At 41.8% G+C, this 23282-nt stretch overlaps 1 protein-coding gene, 1 long non-coding RNA gene and 1 pseudogene across 4 annotated transcripts in view; 1 reads left to right on the top strand and 2 right to left on the bottom strand.

Annotated features, from left to right (window-relative positions):
* The window catches only part of LOC142047814 (uncharacterized), a 498924-nt gene that overhangs the window by 110231 nt on the left and 365411 nt on the right, over positions 1 to 23282 (top strand). The window lies entirely within an intron of this gene.
* LOC116818977 (lysosomal acid lipase/cholesteryl ester hydrolase-like) lies at positions 1327 to 15496 on the bottom strand (annotated as a pseudogene).
* LOC116818990 (lysosomal acid lipase/cholesteryl ester hydrolase-like) overlaps positions 20890 to 23282 on the bottom strand; it is a 32286-nt gene continuing 29893 nt past the window's right edge. For 2 of the 3 annotated variants that reach the window (XM_032770302.2, XM_075072685.1), the window contains 2 exons: positions 22315 to 22383; positions 20927 to 21871 (listed from right to left, as the gene is read on the bottom strand). In XM_032770302.2, the coding sequence (XP_032626193.1) occupies positions 21638 to 21871; positions 22315 to 22383 (303 nt within the window). In that variant the 3' untranslated portion in view covers positions 20927 to 21637. Of the gene's footprint in view, positions 21872 to 22314; positions 22384 to 23282 lie in introns of all 3 variants that reach the window. The other variant, XM_075072684.1, reaches the window with a different exon arrangement.

Raw genomic sequence — 23282 nt, 5'->3', positions numbered from 1 at the left:
TGCCAGATCTCTGACCCCAGACTGAGACTGTTAGGATCTTCGTCCTGCATCTGGGCTTTTGTCCTTAAGTGGGGTATGGTAAGGGGACCAATGCACTCCCAGTCCACTAGCTCCCAGCCCAGGACCCTCTGAAAAGTAACACTGTCAGGTTCCTCCCTGTAGAGAGTGCAAGTCTGCCACCCTGGATTTCTGGGAGTTTAGTCTGAGAAATATAAACTCCAGAGAGTTAGAAAATGAAGAGTTAAGATTTAACTAATCAGCTCTACCACCACACTCTATGAACATATACCTAAAAATATAGGCCACATGTTAATATTCTAAATCTCTTTTCACATTGAATTAAGAATTAGATAGTAAAATCTTGTAAGGGTCAGACTGTCTTTCCTATATCTACAAAAATGAGGAGTCTGGTGACCACCGACTCCTCGTTGTTTTTGTGGATACAGACTAACACGGCTACCCCTCTGATACTTTCCTATATCTGTATTTCCAGATTCATTGTATCAGATTCTTCCTTTCTGATCCTCTATTTGAAAGAAAAAAGAACATATCTAGAATTTGAATATTTAAGCTCTATTTGTGATGAATGCAAAGATGTAAACAGAGATAACATACAACAGATATGGAAATTTGTTTAAGTTTGCATATGTAGAACAATCCTCAAAATAACCCAACCTTTCCCCTGCACTCTCATTCAACAAACATATGTCACCTCTTTGTGGTCTGTATTAGTAATCATTAGGGTCAGTTCATGACCTCAGTCCTGTGACAGCAGTAAGGACTGACCCTGGTCAGATGATTGGAGTGATGAAATAAAATCTCTAGTCTAAATCATTGGCTGCATTAGGTCAGTGTAGCTCCACTAATGTCAATGGAATGATGCACATACCCAAAGTAAACCAAGTGTGAATTGGGACCTTTGTGATGGCCTGTCTAGCCATATTTATCAGTTGTCTCTCAGGTCCTCAATTAAATTTTATAGAAAAGATCATCTAGACATGAGCTTGAATAAATTATCTTGGAACCAGATCTTCATGCCTACCCATGATATGCTTTATTTCTAAAGCCCAGCACATTAGAAAAACAAAGGATTTACATTTTTACAGCATAGCATATGCATTGTATATTGCAACTCAATATTTCCCTTCTTTGGATACATTTGTGCTGCTCCCCTAATATTGAAGTTCATTAAAGAAAATTTTATTAAAGTAAAGTAAATTCATCAAGTATAGATTGTTACGTATAAGAGTTTTGTAATTCATTACAAACCAAATAAGACAGATATCAACAGAAATTAATATAATCCTTGATCCCAAAGCCACATTTTTATGTATTCTTCCTCATCAAGTTGAGGATTTATTATACATGTGCTCAGGTGCATCGAGGCCCCAGATGAAATCCAGATGGTTCCAGTTAGGAATCACGTTGTGGTAAACCAGATTAGTGACTCATGGGAGCAAAAGGTCAACATCCCCAGAGTCAGCGAGCAAGTCATTTCCACCACTCCACATTGCAGTTGGGACTTGCATGTCTGTCACACTGTATAGGGGCAGAGTATCCTTTAAAACAAACAAACAAAAAGATTTCACAAAAGAAAACAAGTTTGGATTGGAATGCAATGAACAATCAGTTACACATTACTAGAAGACCATTTTAAACAAAGAACTTTATAATGATTTACTGTAGTTCTTGAGAGAAGAGAAATTACTAATTCAAATTAAACTTAAATATCACAATTTTGATGACAACACAGAGAAAGCTTAAAATGAGTTCTCTCACATGAGTTTCACCAATTTCTGGCTCTGAAAGAATGCATTCATATCAATATGTTACAGAATTATAAATGACCTCAGAAGTTACACCTAAACCTCACACTGAAACCTCCACTACCCCAGTCTGCTGCCACATATAAAGGACATTTTCAAAGGCACAATCATATAGCAGGTGAGAGATTTCAGGATACTTCGGCAAGATAAAAACAAAACAAAAAAACCCACATAGCAATAATGCAGATGTTCAGAGTAGGATTTCTAAAGTGCACTAACATGTTGCTCATTAATTAGTCCATGTAGATCCTGCTGATGTGCACTAAACAGTTCCCTAGCGCACTTTTAGTTCACACAGTAGGATCTATATGGACCAATTCATCTGCTACTTGTTTGTGTGCTTTAGAAACAGGGGCGGCTCTAGGTATTTTGCAGCCCGAAGCATGGCAGGCAGGCTGCCTTTGGCAGCTTGCCTGTGGGAGGTCCCGGGTCCTGCGGATTCTGCGGCACGCCTGCGGGAGGTCCGCCGAATCTGCAGGACCAGCAGATCCTCCGCAGGCATGCTGCCGAAGGCAATCTGCCTGCCACCCTCGCAGTGACCGGCAGAGCGCCTCCTGTGGCTTGCTGCCCCAGGCATACGCTTGGTGTGCTGGTGCCTGGAGCTGCCCCTGTTTAGAAATCACACCTGCATAGTCCACTTTACTGCTCCATATAGACAAGTCTTCTTTACATTTTACCTGAACACCTCTTATTATTATGATTGTAAAATGTTTGGAAGTAAGGATGAGATATTCAAGTAAGATATATTTGAAGTATCTGGAGCGCTACATTGATTCATCACCACAATATTTTTCCATCAGGTGAGTCTTCAAAGCAAACTGCTGAACTTCCAGGCAACATCTCAACTGCATTTCTTCCAGTTGAAAACTCAGCTCTCTGAAGAGGTGTTCCTCTTGCTAGTGGAAACCAAAGATTTGCTTTTGAATCTTATCATGCAACTACACAGCACACCACACCACAGAAACACTAACCCGGGAACCAATCCTTGTAACAAACCTCATTGCCTACTCTGTCTGCATATCGTTGCCTACTCTCTTTCCACATATCTACTATAGTGACAGCATCAGAGGACCCAACCACATCAGTCACACCATTAGGGACTCATTCACCTGCACATCTATTAATGTGATATATGCCATCACGTGCCAGCAATGCCCCTCTGCCATGTACATTGGCCAAACCAGACAGACAGTCTCTATGTAAAAGAATAAATGGACACAAATTGGACATCAGGAATGGTAACATACAAAAGCCAGTAGGAGAACACTTCATTCTTCCTGGATATTCTATAGCAGATTTAAGAGTAGCCATACTTGAACAAAAAAAACCCTTCAGAAACAGACTTCAAAGAGAAACTGAAGAGCTAAAATTCATTTACAAATTTATCATCATTAATTTGGGCTTGAATAGGGACTGGGAGTGGCTGGTTCACTACAGAAGCAACTTTCCGTCTTCTGGTATTGACATCCTCTCATCAAATATTGGGAGTGGACTACATCCACCCTGATTGAGCTAGCCCTGTCAGCACTGGTTCTCCACTTGTGAGGTAACTCTCTTCTCTTCACGTGTCAGTATAATAATGTCTGCATCTGTAATTTTCACTCCACGCATCTGAAGAAGTGGGTTTTTACCCACGAAAGCTTATGCCCAAATAGATCTGTCAGTGGAATTTCTCTGGATTTATACTGGTATAAATGAGACCATAATTTGGCCCCTAATACGGATTTTTTTTTTTTAAGTATAGTTTTTGCTTGGCTACCATTTCTTTTGCTGTCAAATGGGATAGTATGATGCCCACTCGCTTTTTTTTTTTTTACAGTTTTTTTAAAATGAAAATACTGAAATGTTTTCACATCAGAATTACCTTACCTGATCATAGTGGACTTTGTTAGATGGTATTCCTCAGTCATAAGCTTTCAGTTTACCACTTTTAATTGCCTAGAGTAAAAATTAAAATAAAATGTACATGTTTTAACTAAAACAAGGAAAAAAATAGTTACTGAATTTGCCCCTCCAAAGTTAGCCTTTGAAACTAGCTTCTGCAGAGGTTTGCATAATCTAGTTCAAACTGGATTCTCCAGGGTCCAACAAAGAAAGGATTTTAGGATAATTAAACTGGGATTAGACTGACTCAGGACGTTCTCCCTGATCCAACAAATTAACAGGATCGCTGCCTATGGAAGGCCCCAGTCCTTAGGGGAGGGTTGGAAGGATTTGGCCTACTGAGGTCACGTAAGACCGAGTGCTTGTTCTGAGCTTAAACTGAATGAAATTGTGACCACAAGGAATCTCCTGGGTGGAGCTGAAGGACTACTCCAGCAGAATCCACATTAGGGTGATGTTTGGTAAGTTTATTATCATGCGTATAGGTTCATTTATTGTTTTAACAGGTTTTCTGTGTAGTGTTTTTACCTTAAGACTAAAGTAGGCTTGCATAGGAAGTGCTATGTGGTACCTGATAACTGTAGCAATTACACCTGTTAACCATTTTTGAAGAGAAAGCAAGTAGGTGTCCTTGGGCAATCTACCTCTGCTGGGAATAATAGTGAATTCAGGGAACTTTGCAGTCTGGACATACCTAAGTCAGAAGAAAGTGACAATGTGGATTTCCACTCAAGAAAGCCAATGGGTGGTGAGTTGAAAGCCTAAGAGTGAGGGCTCTTGCTGGACCACGGAGGGGGAATACGGTTCTGCTACCCTGAACTGTGACAATGACATGTCTACCCTACCATTCCTTTATAGAGACAAAAAAGGGTATTTTGTTGATTATATTTCCATGTATCCTGGGTGGGGACTGGCACCGAGTACTAACTGGCAAGCTAATTTGTACATTATGCAGGGGAAAAAGAAATTAGCAGTGCTGCCCTGTAGGTTGCTCTGTATTTAGCTATGTTCATGCCACACAAGTATGATTAAGGGGGGATTAGTTCTTTCAATGTGGCAATGCCAGCTTGATTGCTAAATTGTTGGCACTGAGAATAAATTAGGACAATAGAATAGGAGACTGGCCCTAAATCAATCTTCAAACATTAAGTACAATTGTTATATAATGATTGCAGAACACTTTATATTTCAGAAGATCTACCTATTTCCAGTGAATCATGTTTTGTACAGAGGTTCCAGCTGGGGCATGTGTTATATACACATATATTCGGCTCTAAAAGGAAACATTTATATTGCATAACAAGTTTCATCTCACTAAATAGATCTACTTATTCATGATAAATCAGTGCAGGCAATTTCAAGGGTAAATCTGTTTTGCAAAAGATATCTGAGGAACAATTGTAGATTTAGACATACCATATTTAAGTTCTTCTCATTAAATCCACACAGCTCAAACATGAGGTTGCCACAAAACTCTGATAACATGCCCTGGCTGCAAAATTCAGCAGCAAACAAATCAGTAAAAAAATTCTGTCATATGCATTCTTTTGCGCCAACTACAGTCTGTAAAATTACAAAGATTCATATTTAATAAAACTACAGAGATTGGAGATAAAACCTGCCTTTTCTTCTATCTGCCAATCAAAGAATGTCTCCTAAGTATATTCAAGGTCTGTGTTCAATACACATTTAAATAAATTAGGTGATTAGGAAGTGGAAGACTATTCACTATTCCAATTGTCCTCACAGTTAAGAATTTTTCCTTCAGATTTTCGAAACCTTAATTATTTCCTTCTACTTACACCTCTTGGATAGACTTAAGTAATTCCCCTCCCTCCTTGGTATTTACAACCTTCAGATACAACTAAACTACCACACTCTCTCTCCATCTTTTGGCCAAGCTATAGGAACATAGCCTTTACTATACCAGATCAGGCCACTGGCTCAACCAGTACAATTACTGGTATCTGCAGTACCACATACTTCAGAGGGAAATACTAGAATCCTTATAATGGAGAATCATGGAACAACACGCCAGTCAGAGAAGACACCTCCAATCCCTGGCAGCTCAAGGTTGTTTTATATCCTGAACCAATAAGGCAAAAATCCCTTGTTTTGTACCTTACCTAGTATAGCTGGATGTACTCATTAACCATAAAAATGCCTAATCCTCCTTTGAACCCTACTAAGCTTTTTCCTTTTAGAGTTTTAGATTTGTTGCCCTTCAATTTTACTGAACGCAACCCTTTTCTTGTATTAGGAGAAGGGCTAAGTGACAATGCTCTGTTACTACTGTGACACCATTTTCTATTTTATAAACCTCTCATTTCCTTTTATTCATACGCTCTCTGAATAGTCCAAGACTTTTACATTCCCCCGTGACACTGAAGTCTGCCCATCCTTCTAATTGGTTCCCTAATTCTGCTATAACATACTTTATGGGTAAATTTTGGCACAGTGAACACAGATTATGGATTAAGGTATGTGACTAGCTTTAACATTGTACAAATTGTACAGTAAAATCTCTGGAAATTCTAGAATGTCTCACTTCATTTTAACTGTTCTGTCCTAACTGGTTTTAGAATCCCCACCAAAAAAGTCCAGCTAACTTTGGTTAACAGATATTCTGTCTAAAAAAATCACATACCTTGATCACTGCATCGGGAAGTAATTCAAGTTTTGTCAACAGATTTTGGGCATATTTAAGTGTGGCTACAGGAGCTAAAGCAAAATACATTTTCATTCTTTGAGCCAGCTGGTGCATGGTTGAAAATGTTAAGAAAGCTGAAAATAAAGAAAGAGACGTGCAAGTTACTATTGCAAGGAGTTCTTTACAAACTGTAAGGAGAACAGAAATGTTGAGACTTTTTAAAGGGTCAGTTGAAAACACAAGCTGTTTACAATGTAAACATTACCTAGCTGCATTTAAGGTCCACACATTGCAAAAACCCCATTGAAGTATGATGATGAGATGACGATACTTTCAGTCTGTAACTTTCTTTCAGATGAAAGTAACTTGAATGGAATTTAGTGCCTTTGCTTTGCTTAACATTTTTTTGGAACAAAGTTTTGCTGGCTTCAGGTTTTCCTTAAAGTGTGATTATAGTCAGAAAAACAACTGTCAGAATGGCACCTCCTACTCAGATGTCCTTCCTTAGTAGTGCCAGACCCAGATTTACTTATTTGAGCAAAAGAAATAAGCATTTATTACTCATTAGCACTGCAGAAACCAAATAACTATTGCAACACTGAATGGGCTCCTACTGTGGTTCATGCATCAACAGAATTGTTAAGTGAATTTCTATGAGCCTATTCACCCTAGGATAAAATGGTTTATTTTACTGCATGGCAGCTACTATGCAATTCTAAACTTAGAGAAGACAGGGCAATGGTACTTTAAAAATGTAATCTGCTTGTGGACATGTTAGTTCACATATTTTAAGTATACACCTTCTTTCTAGTACGGACAAGCCCAAGAGCACAATCTGCACTTCATGGTGTACACCTTAATTTCACTTTAACCACATACTCCTGTTGGATCAGCATTATTGGTGATGGTGATGTGCAAGTCAAAAAACAGAATATGACGTTCAGATCAGAACAGGATATTGCCCTAAAAAGTTTCCCTCTGGTCACATGTGATATCTCCAGCACAGCAGAAATTGGGATCTGGGGGTGGGGATGGGGGGGGGGAGGGAAAGAGATCTAGACTTCAAAGGATAAATCGTTCCATTGTAACAACAGGACACCGCATTCCCCTCAAACTTACCTGTCGTGGTGCCTTCCGAATGTCCAACATAATACAGTTCCCTGGTTCCAGTTTTTCTGCACCAATAAAATCTATCCACTGCTGGATGGTCATATGTAAGGGACTGCGGAAGATTTTGTCCACGGTGGTTTAGCTAAGGCTGTTCGCCTTCTCAAGGACAGGTTACTAAAGGGGGTGCTGTGTGTTAGCAAATGCTGTTTAGCCGGTAGAACCGCTTAGCCTGGAAGCCCGGCATGTTTAGAAAAAGCCTGGCCCTTTGCCATCAGAGATAGTCCCAGTTGTGGGAAAGCTCCCCACATGCCTATGTATGAGTTGTTTTACATGCTATTAGCATAAAGTTATATTTAGTAGGATCTGTTTCGCTGCTTTGGACTCGTTCCCTGCTTTGAATTAGCAACGTGCAGAGTCCCCGTTGTGGGTGTGTTTTCTTTACCTTCATTAAAAGCCATATCACTCACTGTGTGTGTGTGTGTGTCTCTCGTCCCTGCAGAGCACTTAGGCACGTAACAGTCATATTTAGCCATTTCATCATAGGTACAAAAGGAAGGGTGCTCATCTTTATGTTAGCTGTGTAATTGTCTGCATTTGAATACCAAAAGCCTTAGAACTGAAAAACAGTCATAGCACTACAAGCTTTTCCATATTATTCCCCCAAGCACCTCAAATGTTTTTAGCCCCCTCTGCACTGGGCCAGGAACTGACAAAAGGATCTTTATTTAAACTCTGTTCCAGCTACACCAATCAATATAGATCATAGGCACTAACTGTGTTTAAAAATAAGAACCTATTGTTTTAGATATAGGTTGTGTAGAACTGTTTTACTCCTTTGGTAAATCCACACAATACAGTCAGTTATTTGATTTAACGATGTATCAAGTACCATAATATTTGTAGTGTTCATCCCCAGAGAATTCCAAATACTGTATTGATAGAGAAAGACAATAAGACCTACATGTTTTTGTGTGTCCACTAATTCTGCAGGCACAGTCTGACATCTCAAGGCCTGATTTTTTTTAGATGCTTAGCAACTACAACTCCAATGGACCTGAATGGAGCTGAAGATTTCAACTCCTCTGAAAATCCAGCTATAAATTGTGAAATTAGAAATTAGAGTTTCTTACTTTATTAGTATCAGAGGGGTAGCCATGTTAGTCTGGATCTGTAAAAGCAGCAAAGAATCCTGTGGCACCTTAAAGACTAACAGACGTTTTGGAGCATGAGCTTTCGTGGCTGACTACCCACTTCGTCGGATGCAGCTGCATCCGACGAAGTGGGTATTCACTCATGCTGCATCCGACGAAGTGGGTAGTCACCCACGAAAGCTCATGCTCCAAAATGTCTGTTAGTCTATAAGGTGCCACAGGATTCTTTGCTGCTTTTACTTTACTAGGACAATGGATTCCCAGCATCACTTTTCAAAACAAAATAAACTGCTCATGTCATAGTTTTCCCCAAAATTATACTCTACCTGAAAGTCCAGAATTCCTCTTGGTGCACTGAAAGGTTTACGTGTGGTCTGGACCAAATGTTCCCTCTGCTATTTCCTATCCAAACATCATAGCCAGCATCTGCTAAATGAAGCCCATGCTGTTTGGAACCATCTGCAAGTAAACCATGCTGCAGAAACACAACAGGCTTCGGACCTGAAAGAGAGATACACCGAATATTCCACACAAGCAAAACTTCTGTGACACTGATAATAAAACAATGCTCATGCTTCATAGTCAAATTCCTAAATCCAGCATTAACTTCTGGAGAGAGATTTAGCTGAATTGCCAAGGCCTGTATTTTAAAGGATTTTAATTTAAAAAGACATATGTCCTCACAGTAGGAAGACTGCATAGAACCCTTCTTTCATTTTTTGTGCAAGTGGGTCTAAACCCAAGAAAAGTGTGAGGGGAAAATGGTGTTTCTCAAATGCATCACTAGTAAATATAGAAATCTTTAGAGAAGATTTAAGGGAATGGCTTATTATTACCATAAGCAACATGCAAACAGAGAGTATCTTTCAGTATTAGTCCTATTATACTTGATTTTCAAATGATTTGATTTTGATATGTAGTTTAGGCTCCAAGCAGTACATGTCTGGTTGTATCTTAGGTTAGTGATCATCACGCTGATTACTGGATCCAGGACTTCATTGTCTATTGGAGAGAATGCAAGCAATTGGGCTCAGTTTCCTCAGGTACTCCACACCTATTCCCACAATATCTGTATCTCACTGAGTCAGTTTCTCTTACTCTCCTTCACACTCATTGTCCACGTTTATTCCCCATTCAGTAGCTTCTGATAATATTTGGTTTTAAGTGTCATGTAGTGAGTGCTAGTGCACCTTATACCACTGTATTTCAGATCATTTCCTTTTCAGAGTCATTACTTTTGCCCCACTCCCTGCACAGTTCTGTGTAAACGACCTAGAATAAATATCTGCCAATCATCCTAGCTTGATCTCAGTTGTGAGCACTTGTCCCAAAGAGCTGGTGTTTGGAGTACACTAGTAGTAAAGAAGCTTCCCCTCCACCTCAGGAAAGCAACTAGCAGCCCAAGTCCAGAAAGGGAATCTCTGCAGAGAAAGTGGTTCCAGGGACCAATGGGGTTTGAATGGCTAGGAGGGTATGCTGCTATCAAAGAGCATTTCTAGTCTTCACCAAAGTCTTGACTAAGTTGACCACCAAACTGTCAGTCCTCTTCCCCTCCAAACCAAACAACCCACTCACTCCTGCTCTGAAACCCACCAGCCACAGTCTTCCCACCACCACAAATTGCTGTGATGGAAACATTTCACCAGCCATGGTACTTCTACAAGCAGTTTAAATATGACAACATAGTTCATGTCCTTAGCATACATATGGTCTACTATATAAAATTAAAGCTCTATAGATCTAACAGCCAAAGAGCCTATTTACAACTGAGGCTAGTTAAATGATTTCTTTAGAATATTAATATAGATGGCACAGAATTTTGCTGAGGATTTCACTATTTTGAAAGATGGTTTCATTCCAATTTGGAACAAATCCCCAAAGTTTCAAATTTATCCACAAAAGGGAATGGAGTCCTGGCTTCAGAGCAGTCCACCTGGTAGGCTGCCCTGGAGCTGTGTGCCCTGGAAACCTGGGCTTCAGGGGAGCCAAGGTAGGCAACTGGACAGGAAACTAAGTGTGTGTCCATTGGAAACCTGCCTGCCAGGCAGTGTTCTGAAACCTGGCTGGTTTCCAGAGGATCTTCATTAAAATTGAACCATCTCCATGGAACATTTCAATATCATTCAGTTGGCAAATTCTGACAAAAAAAATTGCATCTGCACTGACTCAAAATTAAGTAAGCAAAAAATAAACTGAAAGCAGGAAAAGCTTTGTACTGTTTCAAAAGAAACTATCACAGAAGAGCAGTATAAAGAGGATGAACAGTGGATGCCAAGGAAGAGATCAGTTTTCACACTATTTACGCAAACATTAAACTAAAACAGTAACCGAAATTTACACAGCATTTAGACAAACATATGAAGCTTTTATATGAATGATGTTCATGTGTGTTTATAATAATACTGATGGTTTAGTGCTTTATTTTTGAAATTGATACAGAAAATTAGCAAAAACCTAACAGATTTTCCTTAATCCAAACTATGTATTTTCAGACTTATAAATGACAATTAGGAGTTAATCAAAATCATCATAAATTTGGCAGACTGCACCAATAAAAATTGACAGCAAACTCAGTACCAGTCTCACTGGAGAGATAACAGAAGTTTACAAAAACACAATATCAGCATGAACTGAATATACTTTATATATTACTTCTACAGTTACTGTCCCCATATTATAAAGGTTCCCCCTTGAGCCCATGCTGAACAGCAACAAAGCTTACAGACTGATGGTCTCTGTTTTAGATTTGTGGATGGTGCATCTTTTGGACAAGAGACAATGTTGCTCAAGGCAGAATAACTGACTTAGACCTCAACATTTAGAATGCAGCAGTGGCACTTCAGTCATCCTAGCTTCTTTTTCACACCCATAAAGGTTCATACTACCAGGGTTCAGTTTTCCATCCACACAGGCAAAAGCCTTTAATCACAGCAGCCTTCAGTTTGTCTCCCAATTTTGCTTACTCCCTCCTCTTTACCTGTCTTCTATGTAATACTCCCATGTTTCCTCTTGTCCTCCCTACCCACCCAGTATTCCTTCCCTTGTCCTCTGACTTTTAGGAGACCTTTACCTGCATCTTTATTCTCCCAGATTCTCATATACACTTCATGGTCCTCTAGCAGCTTTTAGAGTGCTTCTCTGCAGCATTTTCTGCCACATACCATAAAGACAATTTTCACTGGTGATGTGTTCTCTATGGGGACTAAGAGGGAAGCAGAGTATGAGCATGTTTGAGGGTCCTTGCAGGGACACTGTTTAACTCCTGCAAGGCTGAAGCTACAGATTAACTTTTCCACAGCTGGAGGCCAGGACAGGAATGTCACTGCAGGAAAACTAGCATTCAGGTAACTCGGGGAAACTCTCCTCCATTCTGTACAAAATTGTCACACACATTCATGCAGAGCAGATAGAATGCCTGCTGAAATGCTTAGGAAGAACAGTAGTATAAGGGATGGGAATACAAGATGGTTCAGTTGATGTAGAAGGAACTTTTGTTCATTGTCATGGTCAGTAAACTGACATGAAATGAAGACTAGTATGTCTGTCAGCAAACACATTCAAAAACTTCCAGGCTTAATTTTTATAACCACAGATCCTTTCTTCCATGCATAATATAAAAATTAAAATATATATTATACACCACAAACATCCTCATAAAACTAAAACTAGAGTAAAAAATACTGGTGCCCCCTTACAATAGTAGAACCCCATCTTTAAATTTGCTGAATTTTCTAAGACCCCTGTAAATCTCCTGTATGTATTGCTGTAATCTAGGTCATATTTAAGACAGGAAGGAATGTAAGGTTACAACAAGTTTCCTATTTAATACGGACACACATTTTACCTGCGTTGTCAGCATTTACTTTCCCATGAGGAATTCTGTTAACACTGAGGATACAGCCATCTGCTGTCACAACATCATACTCCTCACTGGGGTATCCCCTGTATTGAATTATTTCACTCTGCAGAAAGAAAAAAAATCAAAGGCTTTGGTCTCAGACTGCCAACAGGTTTTCAATTTTTGAAGGCTTTCCTAGGCCATGTATTTATTATTAGGGGGTTTTACTGGAAGTAGTTTCTGGTGGGATATTTTCAAGGAATCTGATCTGGGGGGCATTATCTGTTATAGCCTCTGTCAGTTTATTCCACAAAATGAGGTGAATTAATAATGTATATTTCATTGTTTCTCAGAGATTCCCCTCCCCACAACCCAATTCTTTCTTTAATACATTACTTACAATATTCATATACATTTCAGGATTGTCATTTAACTTGCTGTCAGAGATTCCTTGCACCAAAACAATTCCATGGATCAAACATGTTACAGCTATAGAATGCCACATCTTGGGTCAGCCCCTTAGAATAATAAATGTTACATATTAGTGCTATCTGAATTATACTTAACTCTTCCAAGCAGAAAGTGTCCTCACCAGTTATGACCAAGTAGCTTAATGTTCCATATAGTCTGCCTAAGAAAACAAGTTATACTGGGCCTGCAAAACACAGGAACTATGCTACGTATTCTTGAGCACCATCTTGTCCATTAACACATAACTTTTATAAGCTGAATAATGCAGGACTGAGTCCTGTTTTCCTGTTGCTTATTTTACTGGTTGTCATATACTATGTTGGGTACAAAATATTCAGCCCGGGCTATGTGAAGCTCTAGGCTGCACTGTTTATGCTGTATTTGATCTCAGTTCTGGAAAACAGCAGCATCACACAGTGCCGAAGACTCAGTAGATGTGGTGTAAAGAGCCATAATTACTTTATACCTTAATATCCTGTTCATTACAGATACTAGAGATGGGTCTTATATTTGAAGTTCAGATTCAAAATTAATCAAATATAATTAATCAAAATTAAGGAAATAGGAGTTAGGTGCAAAGCTTCAATCAATTTTTCCAGGGTAAGAAAGAAAAACATTTTCCAGTCCCTTCTAATTAAGCCAGTTCCTTTAGCAAAGAAGAAAATAACCAACAATGCAATTTAGAAAGACAGTTCTCCACTACAATCTCTTCTGTATTGTCCTTTCCATCGTCTTCCTCTGTCCCTCCAGCAGTTCTTTGTAAATTATCCACATCTTCATAGGAACCAAATAATTATCCGCCTTTTCTGGAGCATTAACAAATCTAGCTTTTTCACCATTTAGAATCTTTTTTGGCTGGACACCATAGTGTAAAAAACTTTAATCCTTTCTCCTGGAGATGTTTGTTTACATTAACAAACGAATGTCTAGCATTGAGACTCCATTTCTATATCTGTAGTTGTAAGCTATTTATCTTGAAATATTCTTACCAAATACAGTCCAAGTCTCTAGCAAGCCTCAGATCTTCCTCTGGGTGCTGGAGACAAAAAGTTCTCTTATAAGTATTGGGGGCATGCTCTTAACAGTGTTTGAAGTACATACTGTGATGTGCCCGATCTCTAAATCAAATCCTGTATCTTCAATTGCAATGATATGCAAGTCAGAAGGAAGACAACATGCTGTTTTCCTGGCTCCCTTTTAATGATTTTAGTCACTCCTGCATTTGATTCAAGTTCTGCCAGCAGGCAGTTGATTCAAGATCTGCCAGTAGGCAGGCTTTCTTATCTTACACCAGTGAGTAGTATTGCAAATTCATTGTGCACTTTTGTGATCCTTTAGGCTACCCATTCTCTGCTCCACTTCAGTAAGCCTCTCTTTAAAACCATCTAGGATAGTCTAAAGCAGTGGTCTCCAAAGTGGGGTGTGCCCACCCCAGAGAGTGCGCAAAACAATCCATTGGGGGGCACGGCAGGAGGAGCGCTGCCGGAGCACAGGGTGGCGTGGCAGGAGGACCGTTAATAAATAAAATAAAATAAAATAAATTAAAAATATTGTTTATCTCATCCTTTTTTTAATTTCTACTTTTGTGTATGTTTTATAATGTACATAATATATTAGTACAGTAGTACATGTATATAATTTATACATAAATAAATATACATATATTGGGGGTGCGTGTTCAAAAAATTTTTACTCATGGCATGCACAATCAAAAAAGTTTGGTCTAAAGAATTTGAGGGTGGCTGGTAACACTATGACATGTTTAAAGATTTTTTTTATCACCACTTGTTACTCTTTGAAAAATGTGTTTTCAGTTCCCACTCTTCATCTCTTCCATTCATTAGAAGCTACAGAGTTTGCCAGCAGCAAACACTGGAAACTAATTTAAAATTAAAAATTAATATTACAGCCATCACTAAGATGCTTTTGATATTGAAGAGTGTTTTTACTATTTAAAATATTTTCTGCTCTGAGACTTCACGTAAACAGTAGTAAACAATATAACTAAGACTGAAATGTAGCTTTTAACCCTTGCTAACCCTCAGACACATTTGTTTTGTGCTAGAATTTGTTTTCGAGTTCAGAAACATCATTTTTAGTGCTCTATGTATTGTGACAAAGTTCCTCCTCTACCTTGGTGGGTCCTGCGCATATTGGTGGATTTTCTTACCTCACAGATTCACCCTATGGGTCGGGAAACAGCCAAGAGACCTTCCCCTCTGGTAGAAGCCACAGTCTAGGTCAGTTCCTCCTGTGTTTGATCAAGAGTTGGGAGGTTTGGGGGGAACCCGGGCCCTCCCTCTATTCCAGGTTCCAGCCCAGGGCCCTGTGGACTGCCGCTGTCTAAAGTGCCTCCTGGTACAGTTGTGCGACAGCTACAACTTCCTGGGCTATGTCCCCATGGCCTCCTCCCAACACCTTCTTTGTCCTCACCACTGGACCTTCCTCCTGATGTCTGATAACGCTTGTACTTCTCAGTTCTCCAGCAGTATGCCTACTCACTCTCAGCTTCTGGCATGCCTCTTGCTCCCAGTCCCTCACATAGGGTGACCAGATCACCCAGGTCAAATATTGGGATGCGGGGGGGCGGGGTGGAGGCAGAGAGGAAAAAAAGTGGCGGCAGAGCACCATCCCCGATTCCTTCTTTCTCCGCAAGCACTGGAGGGAGGCCCGGGAGACTCAGGGGAGCACAGGGCCGGGGTGAGTGTGAGTCTGGCCTGGCCCAGAGCCGGCAGGACTTGGGTGCGGTACCTGGAGGGAGAGTAGTAGGTGGCCTGTGGGGCCAGGCTGCAGCTGTTCTCCCCACCTGGGCAGCAGGAGTCGGGAACAGCCGCTGTTGCAGCTCCCACTGCTGCAGAGGGAGGAAGCGGCCACTGGCCAAGCTCGGCGGCTGCGGCTCTGGCGCCCACAAACCCCCCGAGCCTGGGCCTGCTGCGGGGACCCAATGCACATGCTGCGCATGCCCAGCCCCCGGCCAGTCGCATCTGGGCTGGCTGCCCAACTGGTGCAATCCCGCTGGCGGCCCCGGAGTGGGGGCAGCAGGCCTCAGCCCCCACCATCCCGCTCAGGTCCTTCAGGGGAATGAACGGGGCTGGGTTGCCGATGCCTCCACCGCGGGATTGCACCAGCTGGGCAGCCAGCCCAGAAGCGACTGGCCAGGGGCTGGACACAGCGTGCACACTGCTGAGTCCCCGCAGCAGGCCTGGGCTCAAGGGGTTCGGGCCCGGGCACCAAAGCCACAGCCGCCGAGTACCACATGCTTGGCCACTTCCACCCCTCATTGCAGTGGGAGCTGCAACAGCAACTGCTTCCGAGTCCCGCTGCCCAGGTGGGGAGAACAGCCACCACCTGGCCCCACAGGCTGCCCCCCACTCTTCCTCCAGGCCCCGCACCCAAGTCCTGGCTGCTTGGGGCCAGGCCGGACTCACACTCACCCCGGCCCCGCACTCCCCTGCGTCTCATGGGCATGGCGTGCTTGGCAAGAGGCGGGGATTTGAGGAGGGATCCAACGGGGGATGGAAGGGGCGGAGTAGGGGAAGGGGAGGGCGAGAGCCCTTCCGGGCTCCGGAGCCTTTGTTTGTCCAGTATCCCGAGCTAACATTGGTCAGGACGCGGGACAAACAAGCAAAAATTGGGACAGTCCCGATAAAATCGGGATGTCTCGTCACCCTACCCTCACACGCACTTCCTCTCCTCTGGCTCCCTGGCTCCCTTTGGCCTGACTGGAGTGAGCCCTTTTATAGCATCAGAGCAGGGGCGGCTCTAGGCACCAGCAAAGCAAGCAGCTGCTTGGGGCAGCCCATTTGCAGGGTTGGCAGCTATCGAGCCTGGGAGCTGAGAACCAACAGGGGGCCCTGGGAGCTGTAGTTCCTTGGTTAGCTCCCTGCCTATAGAACCAGCCCTGGAGCAGGGAAAGAACTGTTTCCCAGCATTCCCTTGGCCACTACCAACAGAAAAAGTTGGGGAGGGAGTATGGTAGCTGAAACCTCATGCTGCAGCTTGAGCTCACTATTAGAGCGGGATGGCACTGTGAATAGGGAACAAATGTGCCCAAGGAGCAGAACACTTTAGCCCATCCCCTTCAGAAGACATCCCCAGACTGGCTTAAGGATACTGGTGTGACCTCACCTTGCAGCCCCCAAAGAAGGAATTGGGTGGACTAAATGGACAGTGCCCTTTCTATCTGAAGCCTAGCAAGGGAGGTACGTGGATCCCACTAGAATTTAAAATGAAAAGTAAGGGAGGGGAAGCTCTACTGGAGCTGTCCAGCTTTAGATACAGTACCAGGCACTTAGGAGGATTTCCACTTCTTAGCCATGGAAGCAGAAATTGACTTTTTCTTTCCAGATTTAGCTAATATTCAGAAAGGGAATCTAGCACCTGCCTTCCAGATTTGAATACCTCAAAATTCAGGAGCTCTCAGGCTCGATGCCAACTCTGCCCACATATCTACACCAGCGACACCATCACAGGACCTAACCAGACCAGCCACACCATCACCGGTTCATTCACCTGCACGTCCACCAAATGTAATATACGCATCAATATGCCAGCAATGGCCCTCTGCTATGTACATCGGCCAAACTGGACAGGTCTCTAACAAGAAAAGGATAAAGGGACACAAATCAGATATTAGGAATGGCACAATATACAAAACCTGAGAGAACACACTTCAACCTCCTTAGCCAACTATAGCAGACCTTAAAAGGTGGACACTCCTGCGAGCCAAAAGAAAAACTTCAGGACGCAGACTTCAAAGGAAAACTGCTGAGCTTCAGTTCATTCTGCAATGTTGACAACCATCAGCTCAGGATAGTGAACAAAGACGTGAATGGCTTGCCCAAGCTACAGAACTCAGTTACTACCTCTGTTAGGTGTTTTCATACTCAGTACTGCTATGAACCAGTGGCCCGTCATCGCCCACGCACTGAACAAACGACCTCATATAATTTTAAGCTTGGCGTATGTGCCGTAGCATATATATACTGCTCCTGCGAATTTCCACTACATCATCTGACGAGTGGGTAATTCACCCACGAAGCCATGCTCGCAAAGAGCGTCTGTTAGTCTATAAGTGGCCACAGGATTTCTCTGTGCTTTGGGCAGCTGTTACTTCATTGTCTCTCAAATCAACGATATACTGATCCACTGTAATTTGCTGATAGAAAAAGTAGGATAAAAGAGCACAGAACACTGCTTCCCAGTGGTTTTTAGGACTGGATTGCTATTTTCACACCATGTTTTTTTTTTTAGTGTTTAAAAGGAAAGACAAAGTGATATTGCATTGGCAAATTACCCATTAGAAAACAAACGAGTGGACAAAAGAATAATAAAGGCACCTTGACTTTATCTCATTTAAGGAGGACGTCTTATAATATGCATCCAGATGTCCTCCAATGCACACCAATGCCTGGAAATTGTTCCACTTTACTGCAGTTCGTAACATATTGGGCAAAAAAACCAATCCCTGTCTGTGTTCCTGTGCACATCCAAAATCTTGCTGATCGACCCGCCTCGGAGCAAATCACCAGTACCTAGGGCTGGGGCAGAAGGAGGGTGAGGGAGGGAGGGATGCCCAGAGCTGGCTGCAGCATGGGGTGTGTGAGCAGGCCTAGGAGTGCCAGGGGGTGCAGGTGCGGGTGGGAGAGCCCCAGAGGCTGCGGCAGTAGGGGTGCGGGAATGGGGAGGCCCAGAGCTGGGCAACAGGGGATGCAGGTGGCAGGGAGAGCCCAGGACTGAGGCAGCAGGGAGGTGCGTGGTGGGGTGCCTAGGGCTGGGGAGTGGGGGCAGCAAAATTTTATTTTGCCTGGGGCATGCATAAAACCTAGAGCCGCCCTGCCATCAGAGGGTCTTAATTAGAGTCAGCTGCTTAACAGCCTCACCTGACTCTTAGGCAGGTTATTGAGTCAGGTGTTCTCATTAGCCTGGGCAGGCCCTGTCTGGTCGACTCAGGGAACAGAAAAACTGTTATCCAGTGGCCAGTATATGCTCCCTTCGACTGAACTCTGCGTTCCAACTGGCCTTGGTCTATCACAGTATGTACATGGCAATAGGAGGAGAGAAATGCTCTCAGGCCCCTATAACATGTACCAAATGGGCTGATTGCTTTAAAAGGCGACAGTTTGTTCAATTAGCAAGTCTCTTGGTTTTAATAAGTGTAAGCAGAGTCAGGTATGAGCGCTACCCTCAATCTGTGGTGGTGAATTGTAATAGAGCGTGTGGAAGAATTTAGGAATGCATTGGCATCCACCCCCCACTTAGCATAACCCCACAGCAGCTTGGAGGGTGATTTTAATGCTCTGGAATCCCCATTCTTTGTATTGGGGCAGAAGGAAAAGAAAAAAAGTTTGTCACCCTGATTGTGTGAATGGGAGCTGTGGACGCTTTGTGTCAGAAATGACTCAACCCTCAGTTGGTGTACTTGCTAACCATGCGGACATGTGTTCCAAAACCCTATGAATGGAGAGGAGGTTGGGATTGGTGTGGTGTACCTGATGGTATGGGCCCCTTTTGAGGGCCTGGAACACCAATTGCACATCTTCCTCTCTCCACTGTTAAAGAGTAGAGCTAATTTTGATTCTATTAGGATCCACTAAGACTGCTGAGCTGAATTCATGTTCGACCTAAATAGTGCACCCAGCACCAGGGCTCCCCTACTAGATCTGAAATCACTGAAAGATCTAACTGAGATCATTGAGTGCTGAGTTAACTAGTGAGGTGAGTCTGAAGACCTATTGTTAAGCGCTGGCATGAGCAGAGCAGTTGGCAGTGTGTTGGAGCAGCCCATGAGAACACTGAGCAGATGAAGCGGTTTGCAAGGGCGGCGGAGGAGCAGCACAGGGCTGGTGTGGTGAGCAGGTTGTTGGTGAAGGCTGCAGCAGAACTTCATGGGAGAGGCGGAGCAGTTGGCCCTGGCCCACGTAAGGTGCCCCTTAAACCCTGTGTGGACTTCCCCCCCATTTCCACCCAGGCTGTGGGGGGTAAAACACTACAGAATAACTCTTGAATTCTGGGGTGGCATTGACCAGAGACTTTGGTGTTGTTGGATCTTTGGGGTGATTGGACTTAAGACCCTAAGGGAAAAGGACATTGCCAAATGTACTTGGAGGTGGGTTTTGTTTTATTGTGTTTGTGTATACCTGTTTGTGGTGTTTCTTCCAATGGATGCCACATTGATTCCTTCCTTTATTAAAAAGATTTTGTTACCACTCAGACTCCGTGCTTGCCGATCAGCAGAGGGGAAGTATTGCCTCCTAGAGGCGCCCAGGGGGGTGTGGTATGTAAGTGTCCCAGGTCACTGAGTGGGGGCTCGAGCCGGTTATCCATTGTGTTACTGAAACAGAACCCCTGGATACTGAACCCAGCCCTTGTTGCTGCCAACTCAGAGGGGCAGAAGGGTTACATAAGCATGATTTAAGACACTTATATCTTTAAAACTACTGAAGAAGTTATCTAAAAAGTTTTTGACTAATGAGAACCAGAATGCAGAGTCTCAAGAAGTTCACAGTTTAAACAATAATGAGCAGGATTCTCCTTTTGATTCTGCAGTCTGTTTTGGGTGTTGTGATAAAGTAAAAGAAACATGTCTTTGAATTAAGTTTTTGACAAAAAACTAATATAGATTCAATGTTAATATCGTCTACATGTTAATAGTGTGTCTTTTCTCACTGAATTGAGCATTAGATATTAGAATCTTGTAACCATCACATTAGCTTTATCATTCAAGATTGTTCTAACAGATTCTTCCTTTCTGATCCTCTAATTATGAAACAAAAGAATACACTTCAGAATCAGAACATTTAAAGAACTTTACTTTTATTGAATTCAAAAACTATGTAAATAGAGACGATAGATTACAATTATAGAGATTTATTTTTAGTTAATGGCACACATCAGCTCATACCAGGGCCAGCTCTAGACACCAGCGTTCCAAGTATGTGCTTGGGGCGGCACTTCTGCTTTTTTTTTTTTTTTTTTTTGCTTGGGATGGACAATCTCCTTATCATAGCCTTTTTCCACTACCTTCTTTTTCAAGGGGACAATAAAAAGACATGCCTATTGGATCTCTTCACGGTCTGTATTGATAATCACTGGGATTAGTGCAGAATGACTTTTGGTGATGTGACAGGAGTATTGACCCTGACCCTAGGTAGGTGACTGGGACCAAGAAATAAAGTCTGGCCCAGATCCACAGCTGCATTAAAATCAGTGTAGTTCCAGTGACATCAAAGGAATTACACATTTAAAAGTAAGAAACAGCTTGGGTGCTTTTCTGAATTTGGGCATTGTGATTGCGTGTCTAGTCTAGACACATGTATCAGTTGTCACCCTTGCATTCAATTCACCTTATAGAAAAAGGTCATCCAGACACCAGCTAAGAAAATCATCTTGGAAGCAGATCTACTCTCCTATCCATGATGTATTTAATTTATGACACATACTTTAGAAAACAGAAGACTTAAAACTTGTGTGTGATGCTTTAAAAATATACTTTGCTAATTCAATGACTTTTTTGGATATGTATGTGTCGCTGACCTAATATTCAAGATCATTAAAGAAAATCTTATTAAAGTAAATATAGTGAATATAGACCATTATGTGCAAATAGTTTTGTAGTTCATTAAAAAAGCTCAAGAAAAACAGATATAAACAGAAATTAATCAAAGCCTTGATCCTACAGCCACATTATTTTCACGGATCATTATTTTCATAGGTTTTTCCTCATCAAGTCGAGGATTTCATTATACATCCGCTTAGGTGCATCGAGGCCCCAGATGAAATCCAGATGGTTCCAGTCAGGAATCGCCTTGTGGTAAACCAGATTAGTGACTTGTTGACGCAAAAGGGCAACATCCCTAGGGTCAGCAAGCAAGTCATTTCCAGCACTCCACATTGCAGTTGGGACTGGCATGTGCTTCACATTGTATAAGGGAGGAGTATCCTTTAAAAAAGGGGTTTTATAAAAGAAAAAAAAAAGAGTTTCATGTCACTAGAGGATTATTTAAAACAAAGAACAACTTCATAATGATTTATTGTAGTTCTGGAAAGTATAGCACTGAGGACAAGAGAGTTGTGAATCAGAAATTTTGCATTTCCTGACAGTTCGCATTTGAATTTTCAACCGGAAAATTCACTGCATCATTTTTGGAACTAAGTTTTCCTAATTTCTTTAAAGAAACAGCAGCAGAACAGAAACATACATTTTAATACACAAGGTTAGACATTCCAACTGGAAGAAAAGATCAACTAACTGATTCTATTTTGAAATAATTTTTTAATTTGGTTCCTAACCTTTGTTATCTCTTTCCCCTTTCCGCCCCCCCTTTTTTTAAAAAAAATAAGAAAAAAAAAAACACAAATATTTCCCCATTTGGAGAGGTTTACCTGATTATAGTGCAAACGGTTGAACAGGATTCCCCAGTCATAAGCTTTAAGTTTACCAGTTTCAATTGCCTAGAGATTAAAGATTAAAATCAAATTTATATATATATTAGTAAACATAATTGTGATCATTGTGAGGAAAGGATAGGTCATTACTTCATACATTTGCAGATTTTTCACATGTAGAGGCTAATAATTCCCTCTGCCTTAAAAACCTGAGGGAGTGAAATACAGGCAGACAGCAGTTGAAGGAAAACTGGGTTGTCATATATACCCCAAGGCAACTGGAATGGATGTAGCAGAGCAAGTCTGGTGCTTCTAAACAGATATATGGCCACAAGTGAAAAGTATTAAAAATATATGGTTACACAATGTTTACTCTGCTATAGCTATCTATAATTTAAATAGCATGACAGAAAAAAAATAGATACTTTGTTTCCTGCATTCCCATGTATTCTGGTGCGGATGGCAATCAATATCAATCTGCAAGATAATTAACATCTTACCTCAAGGAAAAAAAAAACTTAAGGTTTTGTCTACACTACCACGGTAAGTCGACCTAAATTACGCTACTCCAGCTACGTGAATAACGTAACTGGAGTCAACATAGCTTAGGCTGACTTACTGCAGTGTCTACGCCACGCTGAGTCGACGGGAGACACTCTCCCATTGACCTACCGTACTCTTCTCGTTCCGGTGGAGTACCGAGTCACCCAGAGAGTGCTTTGCTGTTGATTTAGCGGGTCTTCAACAGACCTGCTAAATTGACCCCCGCTGCATTGATCACAGCAGTGTCAATCTCTGATAAATGTAGAAATGGCCTTAATAGTAGTGCTGACCTATAAGATTTCTATGCATTTATGGTATTTTCATGACCCTGCCAAGGGTCTGTTTTGCAAAATATACTATGCTAGGCCATTAAGGAAGAATTAATTTTTTCGATGAGGTAATGCCATCTGGATTGATAATTT

The sequence above is a fragment of the Chelonoidis abingdonii genome, chromosome 15 (assembly GCF_003597395.2).
Source record: "Chelonoidis abingdonii isolate Lonesome George chromosome 15, CheloAbing_2.0, whole genome shotgun sequence".
Lineage (NCBI taxonomy): Eukaryota > Metazoa > Chordata > Testudines > Testudinidae > Chelonoidis > Chelonoidis abingdonii.
Note: the sequence above shows the minus strand (reverse complement) of the source record. Positions and strands in the feature narration are given on the sequence as shown.